The 20,317-nt window shown below is 34.3% G+C and overlaps 2 protein-coding genes across 3 annotated transcripts in view; one reads left to right on the forward strand and one right to left on the reverse strand.

Annotated features, from left to right (window-relative positions):
* Positions 1-12,585, reverse strand: part of LOC136028219 (protein phosphatase 1 regulatory inhibitor subunit 16B-like) — a 71,888-nt gene extending 59,303 nt beyond the window's left edge. Inside the window, exons 1-3 of one of the 2 annotated variants that reach the window (XM_065705937.1) lie at positions 12,517-12,585; positions 5,708-5,964; positions 1,384-1,454 (exon numbers count right to left, since the gene is read on the reverse strand). In XM_065705937.1, coding sequence (XP_065562009.1) covers positions 1,384-1,454; positions 5,708-5,960 — 324 coding nt within the window. In that variant the 5' untranslated portion in view covers positions 5,961-5,964; positions 12,517-12,585. The remainder of the gene's footprint in view (positions 1-1,383; positions 1,455-5,707; positions 5,965-12,516) is intronic. The other variant, XM_065705939.1, reaches the window with a different exon arrangement.
* A 209-nt stretch (positions 12,586-12,794) lies between these two features.
* Positions 12,795-20,317, forward strand: part of LOC136028228 (anillin-like) — a 64,871-nt gene continuing 57,348 nt past the window's right edge. Inside the window, exon 1 of the mRNA XM_065705952.1 lies at positions 12,795-12,954. Coding sequence (XP_065562024.1) covers positions 12,925-12,954 — 30 coding nt within the window. The 5' untranslated portion in view covers positions 12,795-12,924. The remainder of the gene's footprint in view (positions 12,955-20,317) is intronic.

The raw sequence follows: 20,317 nt of genomic DNA on the forward strand, positions 1-20,317 counted from the left end.
ACAATTACAATAATTATATTTATTATAATAACTATAGTTGTAATAGTTCTATTGTATTTACAACAACAAAAAAGCTCTACGCAAATTTGAGGGTATATGATCCCTTAAGAATTCTCCATTTATAGTTGGGACAGTTTTGCTGTACTTCTTGCTTATACTATTTAGTGGGCTAAAAAAAAATTATTCAAAAGTTATTGAAAATTTTGTGAACTTCAGACAAGCTTTTCTTCTTTGTTCCTCCAGAAAAAATAGAATCAAATTGCCCACTCCCATTATTACTAATATAATCATGATATTGATAATGAAACATTAGACACACATTTAAAATTTTTTAAAATTATCTGGTCTAACCGTTCAGTAAAAATAAAATTCACAAAAATATAACAGTTCAAAATAGGGATGAAACCATTTTAATTGATAGTGAAACACACATAGTTTTTTTTTTCTTTAACTGGATATTTCGAACACATATACAGTGTCCATCCTCAGCAGTAAACTAAAAGACATTAATAAAAACAAACAAAATTTGTACCAATTACAAATAGTTTATTGCTCTTATTTTTTTCAATGCAACAGCGGAAGTAAATCTCCTTGGTCTTTTCGGTTCCGGTTCACTAGATTTATCTGACATATCAAGTGGACAGAGGTCAAGCTCTTAGGTGAAATGAAATTTACTTTAATTGACCTCAATAAATTATCATAAATTGAGTTCAATCTCTATTTTGAACTGTTATGTTCGAAATATCCAGTTTAAAAAGAAAACATATATGTGTTTCACTGTCAATTAAAATGGTTTCATCCCTATTTTGAAGTGCTATATTTTCGTCAAGGAAAGGTAGTGTGGTCTTCGAAGTTATATAAAATTCACATACCTACCAATCGGGTCTGAAAAATCCCAAAATTGTACTCTATATAATGGTTTTACTGCTTCACACTCTCTCCCCCCGAAAAAGATTATTTTTAGCGGTTAAATTATTTACGAGGATGAATGTCCTTTATAGGGCATTCTTACGTAAAAGTTGAACTTTATCGGAAAGAACACAAGTCTGCAGAGCGGTCACATCCTTCATATTTAGAATAAAACTGATATTTAAAATACAACTGTTTAATTATATCAAAACGGACATAAAGTAAGTCTTTGTCAAATGTAAATACAAACATCAATATTATCAATCAAAACGAAAATAAATTTATTATAGATATGCAGGGGGCTCCCTCCCCCTTACTCCATCACTTTACACTAAAACATGACGCCAATGGTAATTCTACTCTCGTTGAAGGATTAGTTGCAGGTACTCTTTACTTTCATTTGAGAAGATTTCTTTTTTTTCAAATATCAACAACCAGTCAGTAAAAATCATAAAAATAACATTAATATTATACCTGGTGAAGTGCTGTTAACCCGTCTTCATTCTTCGAGTTTGGATCGACGCCATGTTCAAGAAGCCTTCGCACTACAAGACGAAATGCCAATGAAAAAACAAAAAACAAAACAAACAAAAGCAATATAATAATCAGGGGCGCATCCCGGTTTTTTGTTCGGGATGGGGGAAGGTACAAAAAAAACTTTAAAAACACATGATCATTTTTATATGCATTTTCGTTATGTTTTCACGCACTGGAAAAATATATCAGGGAGAGGTTCAAACCCTGACGCCCTCTCCTGGATATGACCTTGATAATAATACAAAATAGTGATGAATGAATAATTACATCCAATAACTCGGAAGGGGCATTTTTAGAGCAAGACTTTTTGCTCAAATTAAAAACAAAAGCCAAAAAATAGGTGGGAATTCTTAGGTTATGGATATTCTGCATGTGCTAGCACGGCTAAAAGTAGCAACGATTGGACTCCTTTAATGAACAAAAAAAGTTCAAGTGGGTTTCAACTGACTTATCAAATCAAGATGAGTCAAAATCATTAACTCATTTTTGTTCCGAAGGCGATAATATAACCACGGAAGGTAGATATTATTTTAAATGCTAATTTTTGCGCTGAATTATGGCAACAATATTTCTGTTATAGCAGCCACTTTAGCTGAAGTCAATAAATAGTTTAACTTCGGTTTTAGAATTTAATTTCCACACAGTTTTATTCATTACTTAAAAAAGAAATGTCTAGACTAGACTATCCTTGTGGAGTAATGTGATTACGTTATCGCAATTATCCGTCCACATTATCATAAACGGGATTCAAGTATTCATCCTTATACTAACAGGAAATATATTTTTTTAAGGCTTAGTGAATATATCAAGATAATATTCATTAAGACTTTTTGTATTGTTGCTATCACTCATTTATATTTTCGATGAAATAGACGCTGACGTCTATTACAAAAGTTGTATTATTTGTAATTTACCCTTTTCTTTATAACTGTTCCTTGGCTAATTACAAGTAAACCGATTTAATTGAATAATCAGCGAAAAAAATGTCGTTACTCAATTGTCCATGTTATAATACAATAGATATGTATTATAGAGCTACCAAGGGAGTGGAAAAATTAAAGGGGCTCAGGTCCAATAATGGCCAGGGCCATCACCTGGTAGAAGTTTCTTTTAGCTTGAATGATGCGTCAGTTTTTTCTCACATGATATATTAGTGAAAATGTGACTGAAAACTGCAATCAAATCAAGATGATGGCCTTGAAGAGGGCCTTCCTGACACAGAAAAATTATAAAATTGCCCTCTTAGTTTTGCTTTAAAAGAGTACAATAATATTAGAACTAAAATTTGAACAATTGAAACAGAAATGGTTCAGTCCAGGCAAATAAGCAAGGGGAGACCATTAGGTCCCTCCCTTCATACCCCACCCAAAATCTCTTTATATTCGGACTTTTCCTATCATATCTTCCATCTTTCAAAATATCTGCCATTGAACATCTCCCGAAAATGTTACCTCGTTTATTTACTTTAGTTTTTATGTAATTAGTCAATTTTTTATTAGTTTCTCTCAATCCTTTTCCAAATGTGAACCATCTAAAATAAATGCATGTATACGCGCTTAAAGGATATTAGTTAAAAAAAAGTTCTGTCAATTGAAAGTAAGGAGCAACATTAAAACTCAAAACTAACAGAAATTTTTCCGTTCATGAAGGGGTTGCCCACCTTAATACCTTACTCTTCCCGCTTAAGTCTCGAGAACTTTTAGAACAGCTTCCTATTCTAATTAAACGGCCCTTATGTTTCAGAAGTCGTTCTTAAAAATTGGGACGAACAGTCATACTTTAGCGTAAAGAGCAAGGCATTGAGGAGGAGGGTAACCCCTTCATATAAGGGATAACTTCTGTTCGTTTTGAGTTTTAATGTTCTTCCTTATTTTCAGTTTATAAAACATGATTTTTTTTTCTAATTGTTTTTCAAATAATGCCACTAAATCTGGCTTACCCATTATGGAAAGTTTTCTCCCCTCACGGGAAACTCCCCCGTGGGAAGTTTATCCCACGTAAAGTACAGCCTCCTTAAAATAGCCTCCGGAAAATTCCACCCTCACTGAAAGTTCCTCCCCCCTCCGTAGAATTTATTGAGGACGATTCAGCCTGAAAAATACTCCTTGGCATACTTTCATTTGAAAAAGACGAATTCCTAATCGTTTTTCTAATAACTCCAGAAATCTCCCCTTCCGTGGAAATTTTTTCCCAGAAACCCAAAACCAATGGACAATTACCCCTGACAGTTCCTCCAGAAGATCTCTGCATATAAAATTGAGTTCGCACAGATAAAGTAATACAAATATTAATAATTTCGTAGAGAAATTCTGTCAAAAACCTCAAGTGTGAAATTTCCCCCTCACGATAAATTCTCCTCATGGAAATCCACCCCAAGTACGAAATCCCCCCCCCCAAACGAAAAAGTCTGTATACTTTCTGATGACAAATACTATGCGCAAACAGCGGGCAAATTTCAGAACATACAACCCTTTCCCTACGGGCTTTGGGGGGCATGTTACCCCTAAAGCTGTAGTTACTCCATCTTCTAACTATGCTGAACAAAACTGTTATCCCAAATTTTGATTGGAGGACTTTGGGGGTAAAAGGGACTTGGGAGGGGGGTAGTTACCCTCCAATTTTTTAGTCACTTAAAAAGTGGACTAGAACTTTTAATTTCCGTTCGAATGCACCTCCCGATCTTCTGGGACCATTAGTTCGATACAATCACCCCCGGGAAAAAGAACAACAAACAAATAAACACGCATCCATGATCTTTCTTCTGGCAAAAAACACAAAATTACACATTTTTACTAATGCGAGCTTGAACCATCTACAGTAGGGTTCCCTGATACGCTGAATCTGATAGGTGCAATTTGCCTTAGGATTATTTGACTTTTTGGGGATGTTTCCCCTTTTTTTTAAATCAGGCAATTTTTTTCAGGCTTGTAGCTTCTGGAGGTGTTGAAGGTTGTAGCTTTTAAATCTTACATATTTGGAACCATCACAAAAGCCAATGCTTTCGATCTATCTATTAATATCAAAACTTTGATTTTTAGAGTTCACTTTCGTTTACTATTGAGCCAAGTCGCTCCTTACTTACAGTTCGTTACCATGAACGGTTTGATAGTAGTCGAAACACATATTTAATACACGAAACATGATCCAAGATGATATTTCTATACTACACATTTAATCTAAGTAGCAGTAAAATATGGTTTATCTTCAGATAGTCCATGCTTTGAGACTAAAGAGCCTCCATGTTCTGATATTTTTTTGTATTCATCAATATTCTGATTTCTTTCTTCAATAGAATTTATGCCCAAGAATGTGCTGTAAAGTATTTTTCAACAAAGCATGACTCCTTCTCACGTAAACACGTAGTCCATATTCAGGAGACCTGGGTCCTCTCCCGAAATCTTTAATGGATAGTTTCTCATAATTTCAACATAGTTCACAAGATTTAAAATCGCTGGCTTGAAAGTCTTAAGTCATTAGGGAAATGACCTAAGCCCTGAGATGGTGTACAAATGAATAAAGCTTTGACTTGATGCAAAACGAAGCTCTTGACTCAAAATGTACAGAAACGAGCTAAGTCCAAGCTGGAGTATTTTCAAGCCGTGGTGCAAGGATTGGCTGATTCCTGACTCGGGTAAATAAGAGCAAAATCCAAGCTACAGAATTTTGAAACATGGCCACAGACTGACTTGTTGCAAGCAGTCCGACCCAGTGTAATAAAAACCTAGGCCCTATAATTGATGCAAAAACGATGTAGGTCTTCACCTAGTGTAAAGAAAGTTAAATCCTGGGTGAGTCCAACCAGCAGACAGACGCAATACAAAACGGGCTGAGTCTGAGCAGCAGAATTCAACCTACAGACTGACTGGATGCGAAAACAAGCTGTCCTCACTTGGTGAAAAATAGGGAAGTCATGATTCAGGACCTATGATCTTCAATTCCCTACCAATTTGTTTTCAAAAGAGTTGTTTGGAAATTATTACACAAAAATATGAGCAATCAAAAAATTTGCCAGAATATTTTTATTTATTTAAACTGATCCACGATTTCAGTTCTTAGGTAATAAAGCTTGAAACGTTATTTCAACAAATATTCCTAAAGTTAATAAGTATCCAAACAATGTATACTAAACCAAAAAGTATATTATTAGACTCAAATATTAAATTTATCCATCATTTAAACAAAACTAAAGATTTGTCAAAGAATCCTAAGACTCTTCTTGAAGAAGTTATCCCTACTTGCCCTCATACCCTCAACTACTTACCCTCATCAATATCATTTCTAGCAGCAGCCTCAAGAAGGCGTATTGTATCTGGAAATTTGATTCGTCTGGAGTTTAAGATCTTCTTCTTTGAGCTTAGGCCTACTGCTGATTTTCTTCGTCCTTCTTGTTCTTTTTCCAGTTGCAAACATCTTCTTAGTTGGAGAGCTCTTCTTTCTTTGGCAAGTCGAAGTCTTTCTTGAGGTGTGAGTGCTTCTATTCGTGGCAGTTCAGCTATCAATTCTGCATGATCCATAGCTCTTAAAAAAATACTAGGATTAATTTTAATATTACTGAAAATTCTCGTCCAGAATTTTAAAAACAAGGTCAAGATCAAGTCAAAAACCTCAGTGCAAAAACAGGTTTTAGTATCATACTCAATCATATTCAAATATGATTTTTATCACATTTGACCTGGTAAAGAGCTACAAGCCCACTATATGTATTTCTTTTCCCGCCTCATCATACAGAACATATTGTCATAAACACTTGGGAGAGGGCTCACTTAATTGCAAATTGACAGTTCTAGTGCTTCTTTAAAGGATATAAACTGATTGGAAAGCAAACAACCACCCCTTGAACACCCAATACCCTCCTGCAGTCTCATTTGACATTCGACCAGATTTCAGAATCCATTTTAATTAGAACAAATAAAAGGATCCCACCCAGTATGACCAAATGGGGTAGTATGAAGGGTAAGGGGACTAAATTATGTAAATAGCCAATATAAAGCAGAGATTTATCAGGCAAATTTTAATTGTAGACAAGTAACAATATGTTGAATCACAAACATAAAGGATTTTCAGCTTGCATGATCAATGGACCCATAGAGATGGCTTTTGTCTTGTTTCTTTCCAGCCCCCTGTACCCTAATTTTTGCCCCTTTTTTCACTCAGAAAAAGGTGTTCCAGGATTTCAGAGTTTACAGATTACAAATCTAAGGTGAAATCTGTTACTTAAACATCAGAAATCAAAACATAACAGAGTACAAATTTCACACATAATGGGCATGTCGCACTTTGTTGAAACTAGATTGAGGACACTAACTAAGCAGCAACCTTGGGTGCATGTCCCTCTGACACCCTTCTCTCCTAGAAGACATTTCCCAAATAGGGTTCAATTTCCCCCAGATTTCCCCAATATGTATTTCTTAGCTTGCTTATTACAGAACAGAGGGCACTATCAAATTATATATGTACAAAATCAAAACACAGTAAGTGCGTATTTGAAAAAGGGTACATAAATCAGGTCTATTTTGAAATCTGATTCAAGCAAGGATGTTCAATCTGTGTGATTGAAGGGCAGAAATTGATCCAACAGCCCCTCAAAACTCTCCTCCTTATCCCACCTTTGCAAATGCAGACAAGCTCTAACACTGCTTACTCATGATCAACCAGGGTATCTAGGGAGCAGTATCAAATAACTAAATGTTAATTATTGAAATGACATTAGGAATGTTCAAATTAAAAAAAAAATTCATGGATGGTGTTTGATTTCAACAATTTTTTAATGTTCAATTTTCACCAAAGCCTAATGTTTTCTAATTTTGTTAATTCGAAATTGGAAACAAATATTACAATACAGAAATCCTAAATCACCAAATATTAAGCATTTATTTCTAAATCAATATTTTGTTTCAACTGAATGTGGTTTTAATTGATATATGAGCATACTAAATACACATCTAAGTATAATACTGCAAATCAAAATTTTTACCTCAACATATACTATGAATGTATTTCACAAATGACAGGCATGTTACACCCTATTGGACATAAAATTTACACAAGGAAGCTTAATCTGAATGGTTAGAGGGCCAATACGCCCATGTCCCTTCAAACACAACTTTGCTTTTATACACATGTTGCTTTTTTTTCTGATGAGGCCTCAAAGATTATTTAGAGAATAGTCTGATAGGATTAGAACTTAAAGTCTTCAAAGTTGGAATATGGCTTTTTCAAATTGAAACACACTATGTACATACCATCAAAATTGTGTTAATTTTTTACACAACCTGGCATTTAATTCAGATGTTTCTTTAAATTTGAAATTAGAGGCTAATATAGTGAGGTATAAGATAAAAATCAAATTGATTTCGATTTTTTGGGTTTTGATATTACTGGCTAAAACTGTCAGCTAATGTTGAAATACAGATGCCTAATATCAAAACGAATTAAGAACATATTCTAAGGTAAATATTAAGCAGTCCATGTTTCTAACCTATGAATAAAGTGAACATACCACTCAATGTCATTTCATGCTCTTTCTGAATATAATAATTGCTTTTGGTGCAAATCAATTTTAACTTAACTTACACTAGCCTAACCATTCTGACCTTACATAGCTCATATTATATATTTCCCATGAGTTTTTTGATTTTGTTGCTTTCAATTCAATTTATGGGCCAACCAGTTTTAACAAGAGTGGAGATAACAGAGGTATATAAACTTTATCTAAAATAAGAGGAAATGTTTTCATGTTTGAGGATCTGTAAGGGCTTAAAATTGAATTTGCACCATAAGTGATCATTATATTTGGAATGGGCAAAAAAAGGCATTAAGTGGTATGTTCGCTTTATTTATAGGTCAGAAAAAAGGACTGCTCAATATTTACCAATTCCAGATATAGTTTTTGATCTCAGCCAAAGTTGACGCATAGGAATTGACTAGATTCTCTAGAGTAAGTCTTAGCCTAATATTGCAATAGAGTACAAAAATGTTTGTACAGCTACTTTTAACCTTCACATCCACCATGTTTCAACTGCCTTGGCTTTAAAACGGTAAACTGAAATTTCCATTTACAACAAAATGATCTACCTCTAATGTTTATATGACCAAAACTAACATAAATGCTTATCCACTCCTTGAGCACAACTTACAACACTTCCCCCAGGCTTAGGGGGGCTGTGTTGATCCCTCAGTTTATTTTATTTGATTGGTAAACTATTTTGAACAAACTGACTCAAAATTTTGATTAGATGCATTTGGGGGGAAAAGGGGCCTAGTTGCCCTAAGATCACTTTTGACTCTTGAGGGCCATAGAAATTCTGATTTACAATTGAATGAGTCCCCTCTGAGGTTTATACTACCATCCCTTCCATAAAAACCTTATAGGCCCCTGGGGGATAATTTACAATGCTTGCCCCCAGGTTCTGGTTGGAAGAGTTATCCCTGGAGTCTTTTTTATGTATAATACTTGATCTATTTTGAAGAAAATGACTATATAAGAAACTCAATTGGACACTTTTTTGGAAAAGAGGGTTGCCAGACAGGGTTGGACTAGTTGCCATAGGATCACTTTCAACTCCATAAAACTTTTTATCCATAAAAACTTTATATACCCACAGGGCACAAGTTACAACCCTTCCCCCTTGCTCAGAAGCAGGGGGGAGGGGGGTTATCTCAAAGTTTTTACCAGATGCATTTGGGGAAAAGATGGTTTGTGTGAGGAGAGGAAGGGAGTAGATGCTCTATGATTCCTTTTGAATCATAAAAAGTAACTAGAACTTTCAATTTCTGATCAAATGAGCCATCTCTGAAGTTTATAGGAGCCTCCTTACATAAAAAAACACCTTATATGCTCCAGGGGATACCTTAAAAACACTTGCCCCAGGGCTCTGAGGGTGTGTGTTGACCCTGGATTTCTCCTTACCTGATGTTTGGACTATTTTTAACAAAATGACTATTTCAAAATTTTCATTAGATGGGTTTCGGGAAAAAGGGCAAGGGGGGGGGGGCTAGTTAACCTCTTCTCATTTTGACTCTGAAAAAGTGAACTTGAACTTTTTATTTCCCATCAAATGAGCTGAGTGTCCCATCTATAAGAATCATATATACTCCCTAAGGCATAACTTGCAATGCCTGCCCCTGGGCCTTGTGTCAACTCTGGAGTTTTGTTATATGATCTTTGAACTATTTTCAACAGAATACTTGTCTCAAAATTTTTATTGGATGTATTTGGGGGGGAAAAGGAGGTGGGGGGGGGGTACTAGTTGCCCTCTGATCATTTTTGACTCTTAAAAAGGGCATTGGAATTCTCAATTTTTAATCAAATGAGCCCTCTTTGAAGTTTATATAATGACTCCTTCCATATGAAGTGCCTCTGGAGAAAAATTAATAAATAATAAAACTTTGGAGCCATATGGCATTAACTATAGGTAATGCTATAGTGTTGCCTCTGATTTTAGATGCTGCTTATATACTGCTGTTAGCACCACTGTTGTTTCAACTAGTTTACCCATAATTGAAGTCACTGTGACAAAATTGAGAACCAGAAGACACATGGGAAATGTATAATTTGGGCAACATATTTGTGCATGATGCAGGGTGAGGATAAAGTATAGTTGAGCTGCAGTTAAAATGTATTAGCTATAATTATTTAGCATGTGATGAAAGAATTGTTATTTCTAATCCTTTTATATGGCTAAAAATAAGAGAAAAAGGTATCATTAGTAAAATTTCAGACAAACAACTTTTACTATCTTGGAAAGTGATTAGGTTAGGAAAAATGAAACTTTCAAGCATTAATCTATAGACTAAAGTATGTCCTGGGAAGGTATTTTGAAGTACCTACATCCACTACTCCTCTAGAGGTCACTGACCTTTACAAATTTTTGTTTTATAAAAGTGAAGCCATGGAAAATAGATATTGTGCTCAAGTGAAGTGCAAGGATAGCATTTTCAGCTTCACAACTTTACTCATTCCTAATTTATGGCTTTTCCAAGATCTGTAGATACATTTCCCTGATTTGAAAAAAAAAAAACACTGATATACCTTACAATTCAACTCAAATAACAGGAATTTTATTTTGAAAACCAAACCAGAGAAAAAGAAGCTGAAAATTAAGGTATAATGTAGTTTTACCAAATTCCAATAGATATAAACCTGTTATATATGCAAATTCCCAAGACATAGAAATCAGAAGAGGGTTAACATAGTAGTTTGGCAATACCTTCTGATTCATTAGGCTATTAAAGAAAAAAAAAGTTTTTTGAACAGCAAGTAACAAGCAACATTAAAATTTAAAATGAACAGAAATTATTCTATATATGAAATGGGTTTTCCCCTCTTCAACCTCTTGCTCTTTACACTAAAGTTTGACTCTTTCTCACAACTCTACTTTTCAAAACAATAATAAACTTTAGCATAAAGAGCAAGGGGTTGAAGAGAGAAAACCCCTTTCATATACAGTATAATTTCTGTTTGTTTAAGTTCTAATGTTGCTCCTTAATTGCAGTTAAAAAATGGTTTTTTTATATATTTAATTCCTGAATGTTTTTGAATAAAACATCCATGAATAAATGCATTATAGTGATAAGGTGGATTTAGTTCAACACTCTCTGAAAGTCTCACCTGAATACCCTTTGTCTTCTTGGAAAGTGAGGTTCAAACATGTCTACCTTCTCAATAACATATACTAGATGTTAATAATGAACAAATGGCCTAACTTACAGCTCTTCTCCTGAGGACTGTGGGGAGGTTGATATCCCCAAAGACGTGATTATGGGATCTTTCAACAAGGCTGAACAAAATAATAGCTCTCTTCAAATTCCAATCAGACATATTTTGGGGGAAGGCTTGGAGGAGGGGGATGATTGCCCTCCATTTACTTACAACTCTTAAAAAGGACATGAAAAACATCCAACTTCTGATCAAATGAGCTCTATCCAATCCAAAGTTTATATGACTATTTATTCTACAAAAACTTAATATTCCCTGTGTATAACTTATAACCCTTACCAATGGGTTCTGGGGTTCTATTCTGCTCAAGATGTTACTCTGTATACTAAAGTTTTACTTAATTTTTTAAGAATTGTCACTGAAACATGGGGGCTGTTTATTTTGAATGGCCTAGGAAGCTTTTAAAAAGTACTAACAGCTTTAGTATAAAGAACAATGTATTGAGGAGGGGACAGTAAAATTTTAGTTAATTGACTTCTTGCTATCTTGGAAAGGGTTTAGGTTAGGAAAATGAAACTTTCAGGGACAGGTCTACAGGCTAAAGTATGTCCTGGGAAGGTATTTAAAAGTACCTACCTCAACTCCTTCTCCCTCTAGAGGGCCCTGAAATTTGTCTACATGACAGGTCTATACCTATTGAAATTTTGATAAAACAACATTTTACCTTAATTTTCAGTTACTAGTTGCTTTTTCTCTGCCTTTTCCTGTTATTCCTGTTATTTGAGTAGAATTTTTAGCCATATCAGTGTTTTTTTTTTCAAAATTTAGGAAATGTATTTGCATATCTTTATAACTTCATAAAATGGAATTGAGCAAAGCTATGGAGCTGAAAGCAATTTTGTAGTACTTCAATTAAGCAGAAGATCTATTTTGCAAGGTTTCACTTTTATAACACACACATTTTTTAAAGGTCATCAAAGGTCAGGGCCCTCTAGAGGGAGAAGGAGTGGATGAAGTTGCTTCAAAATACCTTTCTGGGACAAAATTTAGTCTGTAGATTCATCCCTGAAAGTTTCACTTTCCTAACCTAAACCCTTTCTGAGATAGCAAGAAGTCAATTAACTAGAATTTTACCAAGGGGTCAACCTGCTTAGGCTACCCTATATGGAATAATTTCTGTTCATTTTGAGTTTTAATGCTGCTCCTTACTTTCCTTTAATATACAATTGTTCTATTTAACCCCCTTTAACGATCTTTTCAAAGTATGCGTTTGATTTCTATTTAAACTATAAAAAAAAGAAACAGACTATGCCTACCTGTTTTTTGGCCTATAATATCTAGCTTAATTTAATCTTGATTCAGATAAAGCTTTCATTAAAATTACTCAGCCGAAGTTCTAAGAATCGACTTACAGATCTAAATATAAAGTCAATTATTCTTATTTTTGAACATTTCAGGCTTGATTTAATTATTCTACTTCTTCGCAAAATGATTCGCTAGATGAAGAAAAATTGTTAAATTATAAAACCAAGCAAAATAAACCATAGAGAAGATATAAATTATTAATAATTTTAATAAAATTTTTCAATTATGACATTTTTAATTATTAAACTAAGGGTTGGAAAAAATCATGTACTAAAGTATATCGCTGTAATAAAACTTACGATAGGATTACATTATTATAGACTAATATATTTGAATTCTCACAATTCAAAATAAATTTCAACGGACATTTCACGGGAGTTCACGTTCACCCTGTTATTAAGAAAAGCACTAGTCTAAATAAAATTAGATGATCATTGCAGTCAGCTTAGTCAAAAATGGAAGATAATTATGATGAAATTACCAAGGTAATTAGGCTAATCTTTTTACTCCTTCCGATTAAGCTAGTCTTGTGTCTCTTGGAAGAGGTAATTCACAAGACTGGGCTAGGCTATTCTAAGTTTATCTTCTTTTATGTCACATTCACCTTCTTTTAAGTAGCCCTATAACAGTCATGTTAAGTCAAATACTAACAACAAAGCTTACACAGCTTTCAACCTAAGCAAATATAATCACCTTAGCCCAGTATTAAAATAAAGTTGTTGGAGACTTGAGCAAAGCAATGGAATGACTGAAAGAATGGCAATTCTTAGTTAAGGATATAAGCTGACCTTAATAATGTAGTTTCTAGATTCTAGGCAAACATGCAGGCCTAAAAGTTCTGCAAAGTGATAAATTTCATTGCTCTGCAGCATGTCTAATATATAGGCTATGTAGACCTAGGTCTATATTGTCCTATGTCAAAGTGTACTACAAAATTTCATGGTTACTTTTGAAACAAGGAAATTAAGCTGTTAGGCTATAAAAAATTAGGCTATTTGGGATTTTTATAAGAATTTTGGGAGGGGAAGGGACTGCCTCTCCCCCCCCCCCCCACACACACATACTATACTGCTGTTGTTTTAATGTCCTTTTACAGTGCCTTTGCTGTAAAAATAAAACCTTGAGCAAATTAGATATAAGACAAAGGCAAAAATACATTTGGGTCTGTACTAAAACTGCAGGAAGAATTCTGACAGAAACACTAGAAAAAGAAGGATGGTAAAATTATTGTAGTTCATATAACTGGCTTACCAATAAAGTGAACATATCACTTGATGTCTTTTTTTATGCTCTTTGCAAATATAGTAGCCTAATTGCTTCTAGACTACCTCAAATTCAAATGTTAGCACTTTTTAACCTAACCTTAAATAACCTTATCATAAATAATTTTAGCACTGAGAAAATATAGCATTATTTTATGGGAATGACAGATAAGATGGTGCTGAGAAAACATAGTATTATTTTGTGGAAAATGTACTTAAATTAAAATTTGTCATTTTAATAGCTCAAAAAGTGCTTAAATTTGAATTGGTGGTTGAAGTGATTATTATATTCCTAAAGAACATAAAAATAGGCATCAAGTGGTATGTTTGCCTTATTAGTAAGTCAGTTATATAAACTGTCATATTTTTTTGAAAATTTGTCATTTTTAAGAGCTCAAAAAGTACTTAAATCTCTTTTTAAGGTAGAAGCAATTATTATATTCATAAAGAGCATAAAAAAAGGCATTGAGTGGTATATTCACTTTATAAGAAAGCCAGTTATATGAACTACTATAATTTTACCAGAAGGACTAGAAGTTGAGATTCTATTTAGGCTTGCTGCAGTAGGGGATGCTTATATGGTGAGTTTTTTTTAATTTATCTAGGTTTTACCCCCCCCCCCCCCTCAATTTTTCCTTTCTATGTAAATACTACTGGGTAAGTATGAACTGGGTAAGGTAATTCAATGGCATAAAAGATTACAATACAGATACCATTATTTAAAATGGATCATATTTAATGAAGAAGTCCATTTACTCAAAACAATTTAATTAATGCAGATAAAATTATTCAATGCAGTGTTTGGACTCACCTATAAATTCCAATAAATTCCTATATTTTGATGCACTCCTATAAAATGCCTATATTTTGGCTAAAATCCTATTATTCCTATATTTTCGGCTGAAGACCACTAAGAACATTGCTCATGATTTGCAATTTTCTGTCTTATGGTGTAGATTGATAATTAATTACAACTGTTGAGCTTTTTGAACTTAACAAATGCTTTGTGTTGGGCTTAGTAAGCTGCTTCTGCCTGGGCTATGCTGTTGTGTTGACTTAGTAGCCTATGTTTTTGTTTTTTGTCATGTTGGGCCTGTCCGAAATGAGCAAAGATCAGTATATAGGCTAGCAGTCTCTTTTTAATGAGACAGGATGTTCTTGCGACTTTTGTGTTTCCTGGCTGAACGCTGGCTGGCTGATGTGAATACGGCCCAGTTATTCAAATGGGCAATTCTAAGATAGTTGCTTATTGATGGAGGTATAATAGACATGCACTGGGTAGACTATATGCTACATTCTGTGATCAATCTGTCCTTTATCTATCTGGTCTTTATCCCCTTCTAAAGAAAAATGGTGTTAATCAGATTTGGATTTTTTATTTCAGATATTGTAAATTTTTACTTTATCTCCCCCCCCCTTGGTATAGCAATGTTAAGATAATTTGTAAGTTTGATGTCCCTGATATAAGTGTAAAGTTGGCCCTCCTACATGGAAGATTGTCAGAATCAGCTTTTTATCATTTATTGCCTCACCATCCTTTGGTCTGTCTGTTCAGTTAATCTCATTGTAGCATACTGTTTTTATGGTACTTGGTATTAACCAAGTGACATATAGCAATCGCAACTTCTGTTGGTCTGTCTGTCTGTCAGTCCTGGTTTTGCTACTTTAAGCACTGCCAGGTAAGCTAGGATGATGAAATTTTGCAGGCGTATCAGGAACTGCACCAGATTAAATTAGAAATATTCGTTTTCCCAATTTGACCATCTGGGGGGGAGTGGGGGGCCCATTAATTCAGAAAAAATAGAAAGATCAAGTATTTTTAACTTAAGAACGGTTGATCAGATCTTGATAAAATTTGATGCTTGTGTCCAGAGCTGTTATTTTAAATCCCGACCGGATCTGGTGACATTTGGGGAGTTTGGAGGGGGAAAACTAAAATCTTGGAAAACACTTAGATTGGAGGGATTGGGCTGAAACTTGGTGGGAAAAATAAGCACAATTCCTAGATACATGATTGACATAACCAGAACGGATCTGCTCTCTTTGGGGTAGGTTGGGGGGGGGGGGTTGATTCTGAAAAATTAGAAAAAAGAGGTATTCTTAACTTACAAAAGGGTGATCGGATCTCAATGAAATTTGATATTTAGAAGGATATTGTGTCTCAAAGCTCTTATTTTAAATCCTGACTGGATCTGGTGAAATTGAGGGGAATTTGGGGGGACTTAAAATCACGGAAAACGCTTAGATTGGAGGGATCAGGATGAAACTTGGTTTTTATATGACCAGGCATCCCACACCATCTACCACAGATCTGATCCCGATGACTTCCAAATCCTATATTTGGGCCTGGAAAATCTTATAAAAATAGGACAGAGCCTATAATTTGAAACGAACCAACCTGTCTGAACCCTGTCAGTGTTATAGAAGTAATTGTCTGCAAATTTATTAGCATCATAATAATGATATTTTTTTTTCTTTAATTTCACATCTAATTTAATTAATTATCTGTTGTAATATTAAAAATAGGCCCAGTGACAAAAAATAATATAAATATTGTCACACTTTTTATCAATACCATAGGCCTAATAAAATAATAGTAATAATGTGGGTAATACTGTAGAAATGTAGATTAATACTGTGAAAATATATTTTAAGTTAGTCAGTATAGTTAGTAGTCACAAATTAAGTATATATTGCACAATTATTAGATGCAGACTGAAGAAGTCAGATGTTGTTTGTCAACAGTGTTTCCTTTTTGCTATCAGGATATAACTTTTGATGAGTTGTGACCACTTGTAGTACAAACTGCAACTGACTTTTGTCTTTGGTAATGTTTCCTATTAGTTACTGAGCAAGAGCCACCCCATTTCAGCATGATCATTAACAGCATGGATTGATGAAACTGTCTCTGCTACATGGATATAGTCTTCTTGTTCTGCCCATGTGTCTGGGTCTATGTCAAGAAAATTATGGAGAAGATCCATCATGTGAAACAGGTTCATGGACTTTGATTAGAAAAATGTTTCAAATTTCTTTCCTTTGAATGTTTTTAAGTCCACAGGTATTTTCTTTGTATGTTCATTCACAGGTTGTTCTTTTTCAACAAGTTTTACTGCTTCCACCATTTGTTTCTTTGTGTCATATTCTATGGAATCATCAAAAAACGCCAGACCTACTGTTTCTGGAGATAGATACCACAAATGGTTGGCCATCTTCATGGACATCACTCTGGAAAATTCTGAATTGATTGCTGAATAGTCTAGCAGTAATATTAATAATTGATAATCATGATATGGTGCACTAACTGGTTTTGGAGCTGTCATCTATGCTCTTAAATAAACACATGCTTTAAAGATAGACACATCTTGCTACCCCTTTTCTTCTTTCTTACTTAAATCAAATTGCCCTCTGAACATCCAGATTTTTAGATTGTAGATGACCTTTGACAGCCACTGTGCATGGTATGTAGCCCCAGGTGCCAAGAATCAAATTCCTCTCTCAGGAACCAAGCCCAGAAAGATTATAACTAGCTCAAAAAATTCTCTATAATCATTCCTTGGTTGACTTTTTCTAAGGTTACCCTTAGCAAACTCAGTGGTACTGTTGTTGATATCTTCAACTGACATAGATACAGCATTGCTTGACACTCCTGTTTCAAACCTGGAATGATCAACAAATGTCCAGTACTGTTGAAAACTAGTGAATATTGGAACTTGAGGAGCAGATGTTGATCCTAGACAAACTTGAAATACAGCACCAATGAGCAGCTCCATGATGTGATGCCTGCATGCAAGGGACAAAAGCTCCTTACAAATCTTCTGTTCCAATAGAACACATGCTCCAGCCAGTCGACCAGTGTTGGAGTTGGTTGTGTCAAAGCATATTGCATGGATATTTTCTGTGATGCCCTAGTCTTCTATTACAGAGTATACAGCTGATGCTTGGGCTTCACCTGTACCACTGGTCAGTTTTACAACTGTCAATAACTGGGAGACCCCTTTTCCTGAAACTATGACAGGTAGTTAATCAACTTGTTTCTTACTTGTTAAGTCAGTGATGAGCTTGCCATCCCAGTGAACTACTAGTGGTATGTTACCTTGAAACTCAGCTTTCAAGGCAGCTGACTGTATAGACCAGTTTTTCATTCTTAATTGATGGATTGAGTCATGATTAAGAGCTTGATCAGTGATGTTATGTCCCAAACTTTTGGCAGTTTCACTTATGGTGAATATTGCTTTATGGCCAGACATTTTGGTTCTGTCTATACATTGCTGCAAGTTGTGGAGTTAACTACTTTTCTACCTCTCTGTCTTTTTTCTTGTGTTGGTCCTGCCTTGCAGCTCACAGTATCATCGTCACTATTATCTGTATCTTCTTCATCACTGCTAGATGACAATATCATCTCTATCCTTTTTTCCTGTCATTTTGCCCCTTTTCATTTTCTTTGCTGGTCTGTTGTCTTGCTAGCCTTTTTACAACTTGTTTCTCCTTTCCGGCTAATTTTTCGTCCCTACCAACCATTGCTCCCTTTCTACCTTTTTCTCTTTGAGCCAGTAAAATTATTTATCTTCTGGTATTTTCATTATGTTCATAGCGTTTGCGTGAGTGATGTCAAAAAGGTTGTCCAGTTTACAGAGAAACTCTGCTTCTCTTGATTGTTGTGTAAATGACTGCCTACCTTTGTCCTTTTTCAATAAGCACCATTCTTCAAATTACTTCTCTAGTTTAGTTTGACAACTCTGCTAATCTCTAGTTGGAATCCTGGCTTTATACCTAAATGTAGCTATTTCTTTGATAGATGAAGTAGAAGATTGTCTAAATGTTTAACCCTTTTCCAGGTGGTTATGTAGAAATAGACCAAGTGCCATATGTATGGATGGTAATTTACTTCCATTTAGTTCAGTCACAGTGCTGCCAAGAAGATAGACTCGTGTCTAAGACATGGTTGATGATGTCATTGCATCATTTGACATCTATAATAGAACAATCATGTTTGTAAACAGCATGTCAATGGCAATGGCACATGAAAATATGTAATTTAATATCAAATATATCAATTGATTTTTTAAACACTGTTGAACTAGTCTTATATTATAAAATGAAAAGTATTCAACATAACAGAATTCCAATGATAAGAGCCTTGTAAATACAGTATATAGATTAATAAAATGGAAAAACTGGTAGTTAATTTTTGTAATTAAAAAAAACAAACATGTATGCTATTGCAAAGAATATAAAACTAGTTTGAATTTCTTCAGTTAAATAAGTAAGACTGACCCAGGCTAATAATTATTGCTTTCATTGGAAGATTAACATAAATTGTGTTTTTAAACAATATGCAAAACCATTGTATTTTGGTATTCAAAACATTAATGTTATTGAGCTACCCCTAAATATTCAAATATAATTGTGGAATTTTACATGGTGTATTATTTTATGTACTTGAACAAAATTAAGGGGTTAGAACGTGATATTTTCAAATTTGAATAATAAGCTCCACCCTATTGCTATAGGCTACAATATATAATAAACATAATACCATTGTTTAAAAAGTCAAAGGTTTCATTCATTGCTGACAAAACTAAACTAAATAACTAAATGTGTAGTTTTCATGATTTTGTTGTTAAGTATTATGTTTTTGTCATATTTTGGTACATTTTATCAGGGTATATTTAACTATGCTTCTTGGTTGTTGTCATTATAACATGTAAATAGAAAAAAAGATCAAGGACTTAAAATATACTGGGAAGGTGTTATCAGGTTATAATCTCTATTTTTTCATTGTTTTTAGGCTATAGAAGCATTTGTTCTCTTATTTTCACAGTTCCTAGCTTTTTAAACTACAATTCTTAATGTTTGTGCAGGATCTTAAGCCTCACCAGCAGTATTTTTCCCAAATTTAAGAAGCAGATTTTCAAGTCTTTAAAACCTTATAAATCAGGACTAAGTAAACATACAAGGTATGTACATTTTAGATCAAAAAAATTGAGCAGTTTATGTGGCATGCAGCAAGCTCTTTCTCTTGTTTAGGAGTAAAAAAAAGCTTAGTGTTCTCCTGAATGCTGCTATATTCATTGTTGCTACCACTAGCACAACTCTGCTCAAGATCTTACATTCTTGCCTTGAATCATCTCACAGCATCAACAAGGGTACTCCTCTTCAAAGGAAATTCTACTGCAGTTGCTTGGAATCCTGTTTAAAAATTGAATAACAACATGGCTGTCAAATTTTGGATCAGGAGGATCATTCCCCTTTAAAATATGGTTCCAAACCATCTGATAAACAAAATTATGATCATCAGCATCTGAAGCAAACAACATGAAAATCACATACATCATCCCACTTCATGCTTTGAGGCATAGAGTAGAAAGAAGCTTGCAGGCTCTCTATAACCAAACAGGAATACTTTGCAATTTTCCACCTCTAGCTACTTCTAATTCCATTTTCCAGGTTAGGGAAAATTATTCCATCAGTACAAGGCAAAACTGGACACCACAAAAGTACCCAGAGTAGTGCCTTTATTGATGCCATTTTGAATTTTATTTTTTATTTTTTTGTAGATAAAGGCTTGAAATTTACTGATGAA

This window comes from Artemia franciscana, chromosome 6, assembly GCF_032884065.1.
Source record: "Artemia franciscana chromosome 6, ASM3288406v1, whole genome shotgun sequence".
Taxonomy (NCBI): Eukaryota; Metazoa; Arthropoda; class Branchiopoda; order Anostraca; family Artemiidae; genus Artemia; species Artemia franciscana.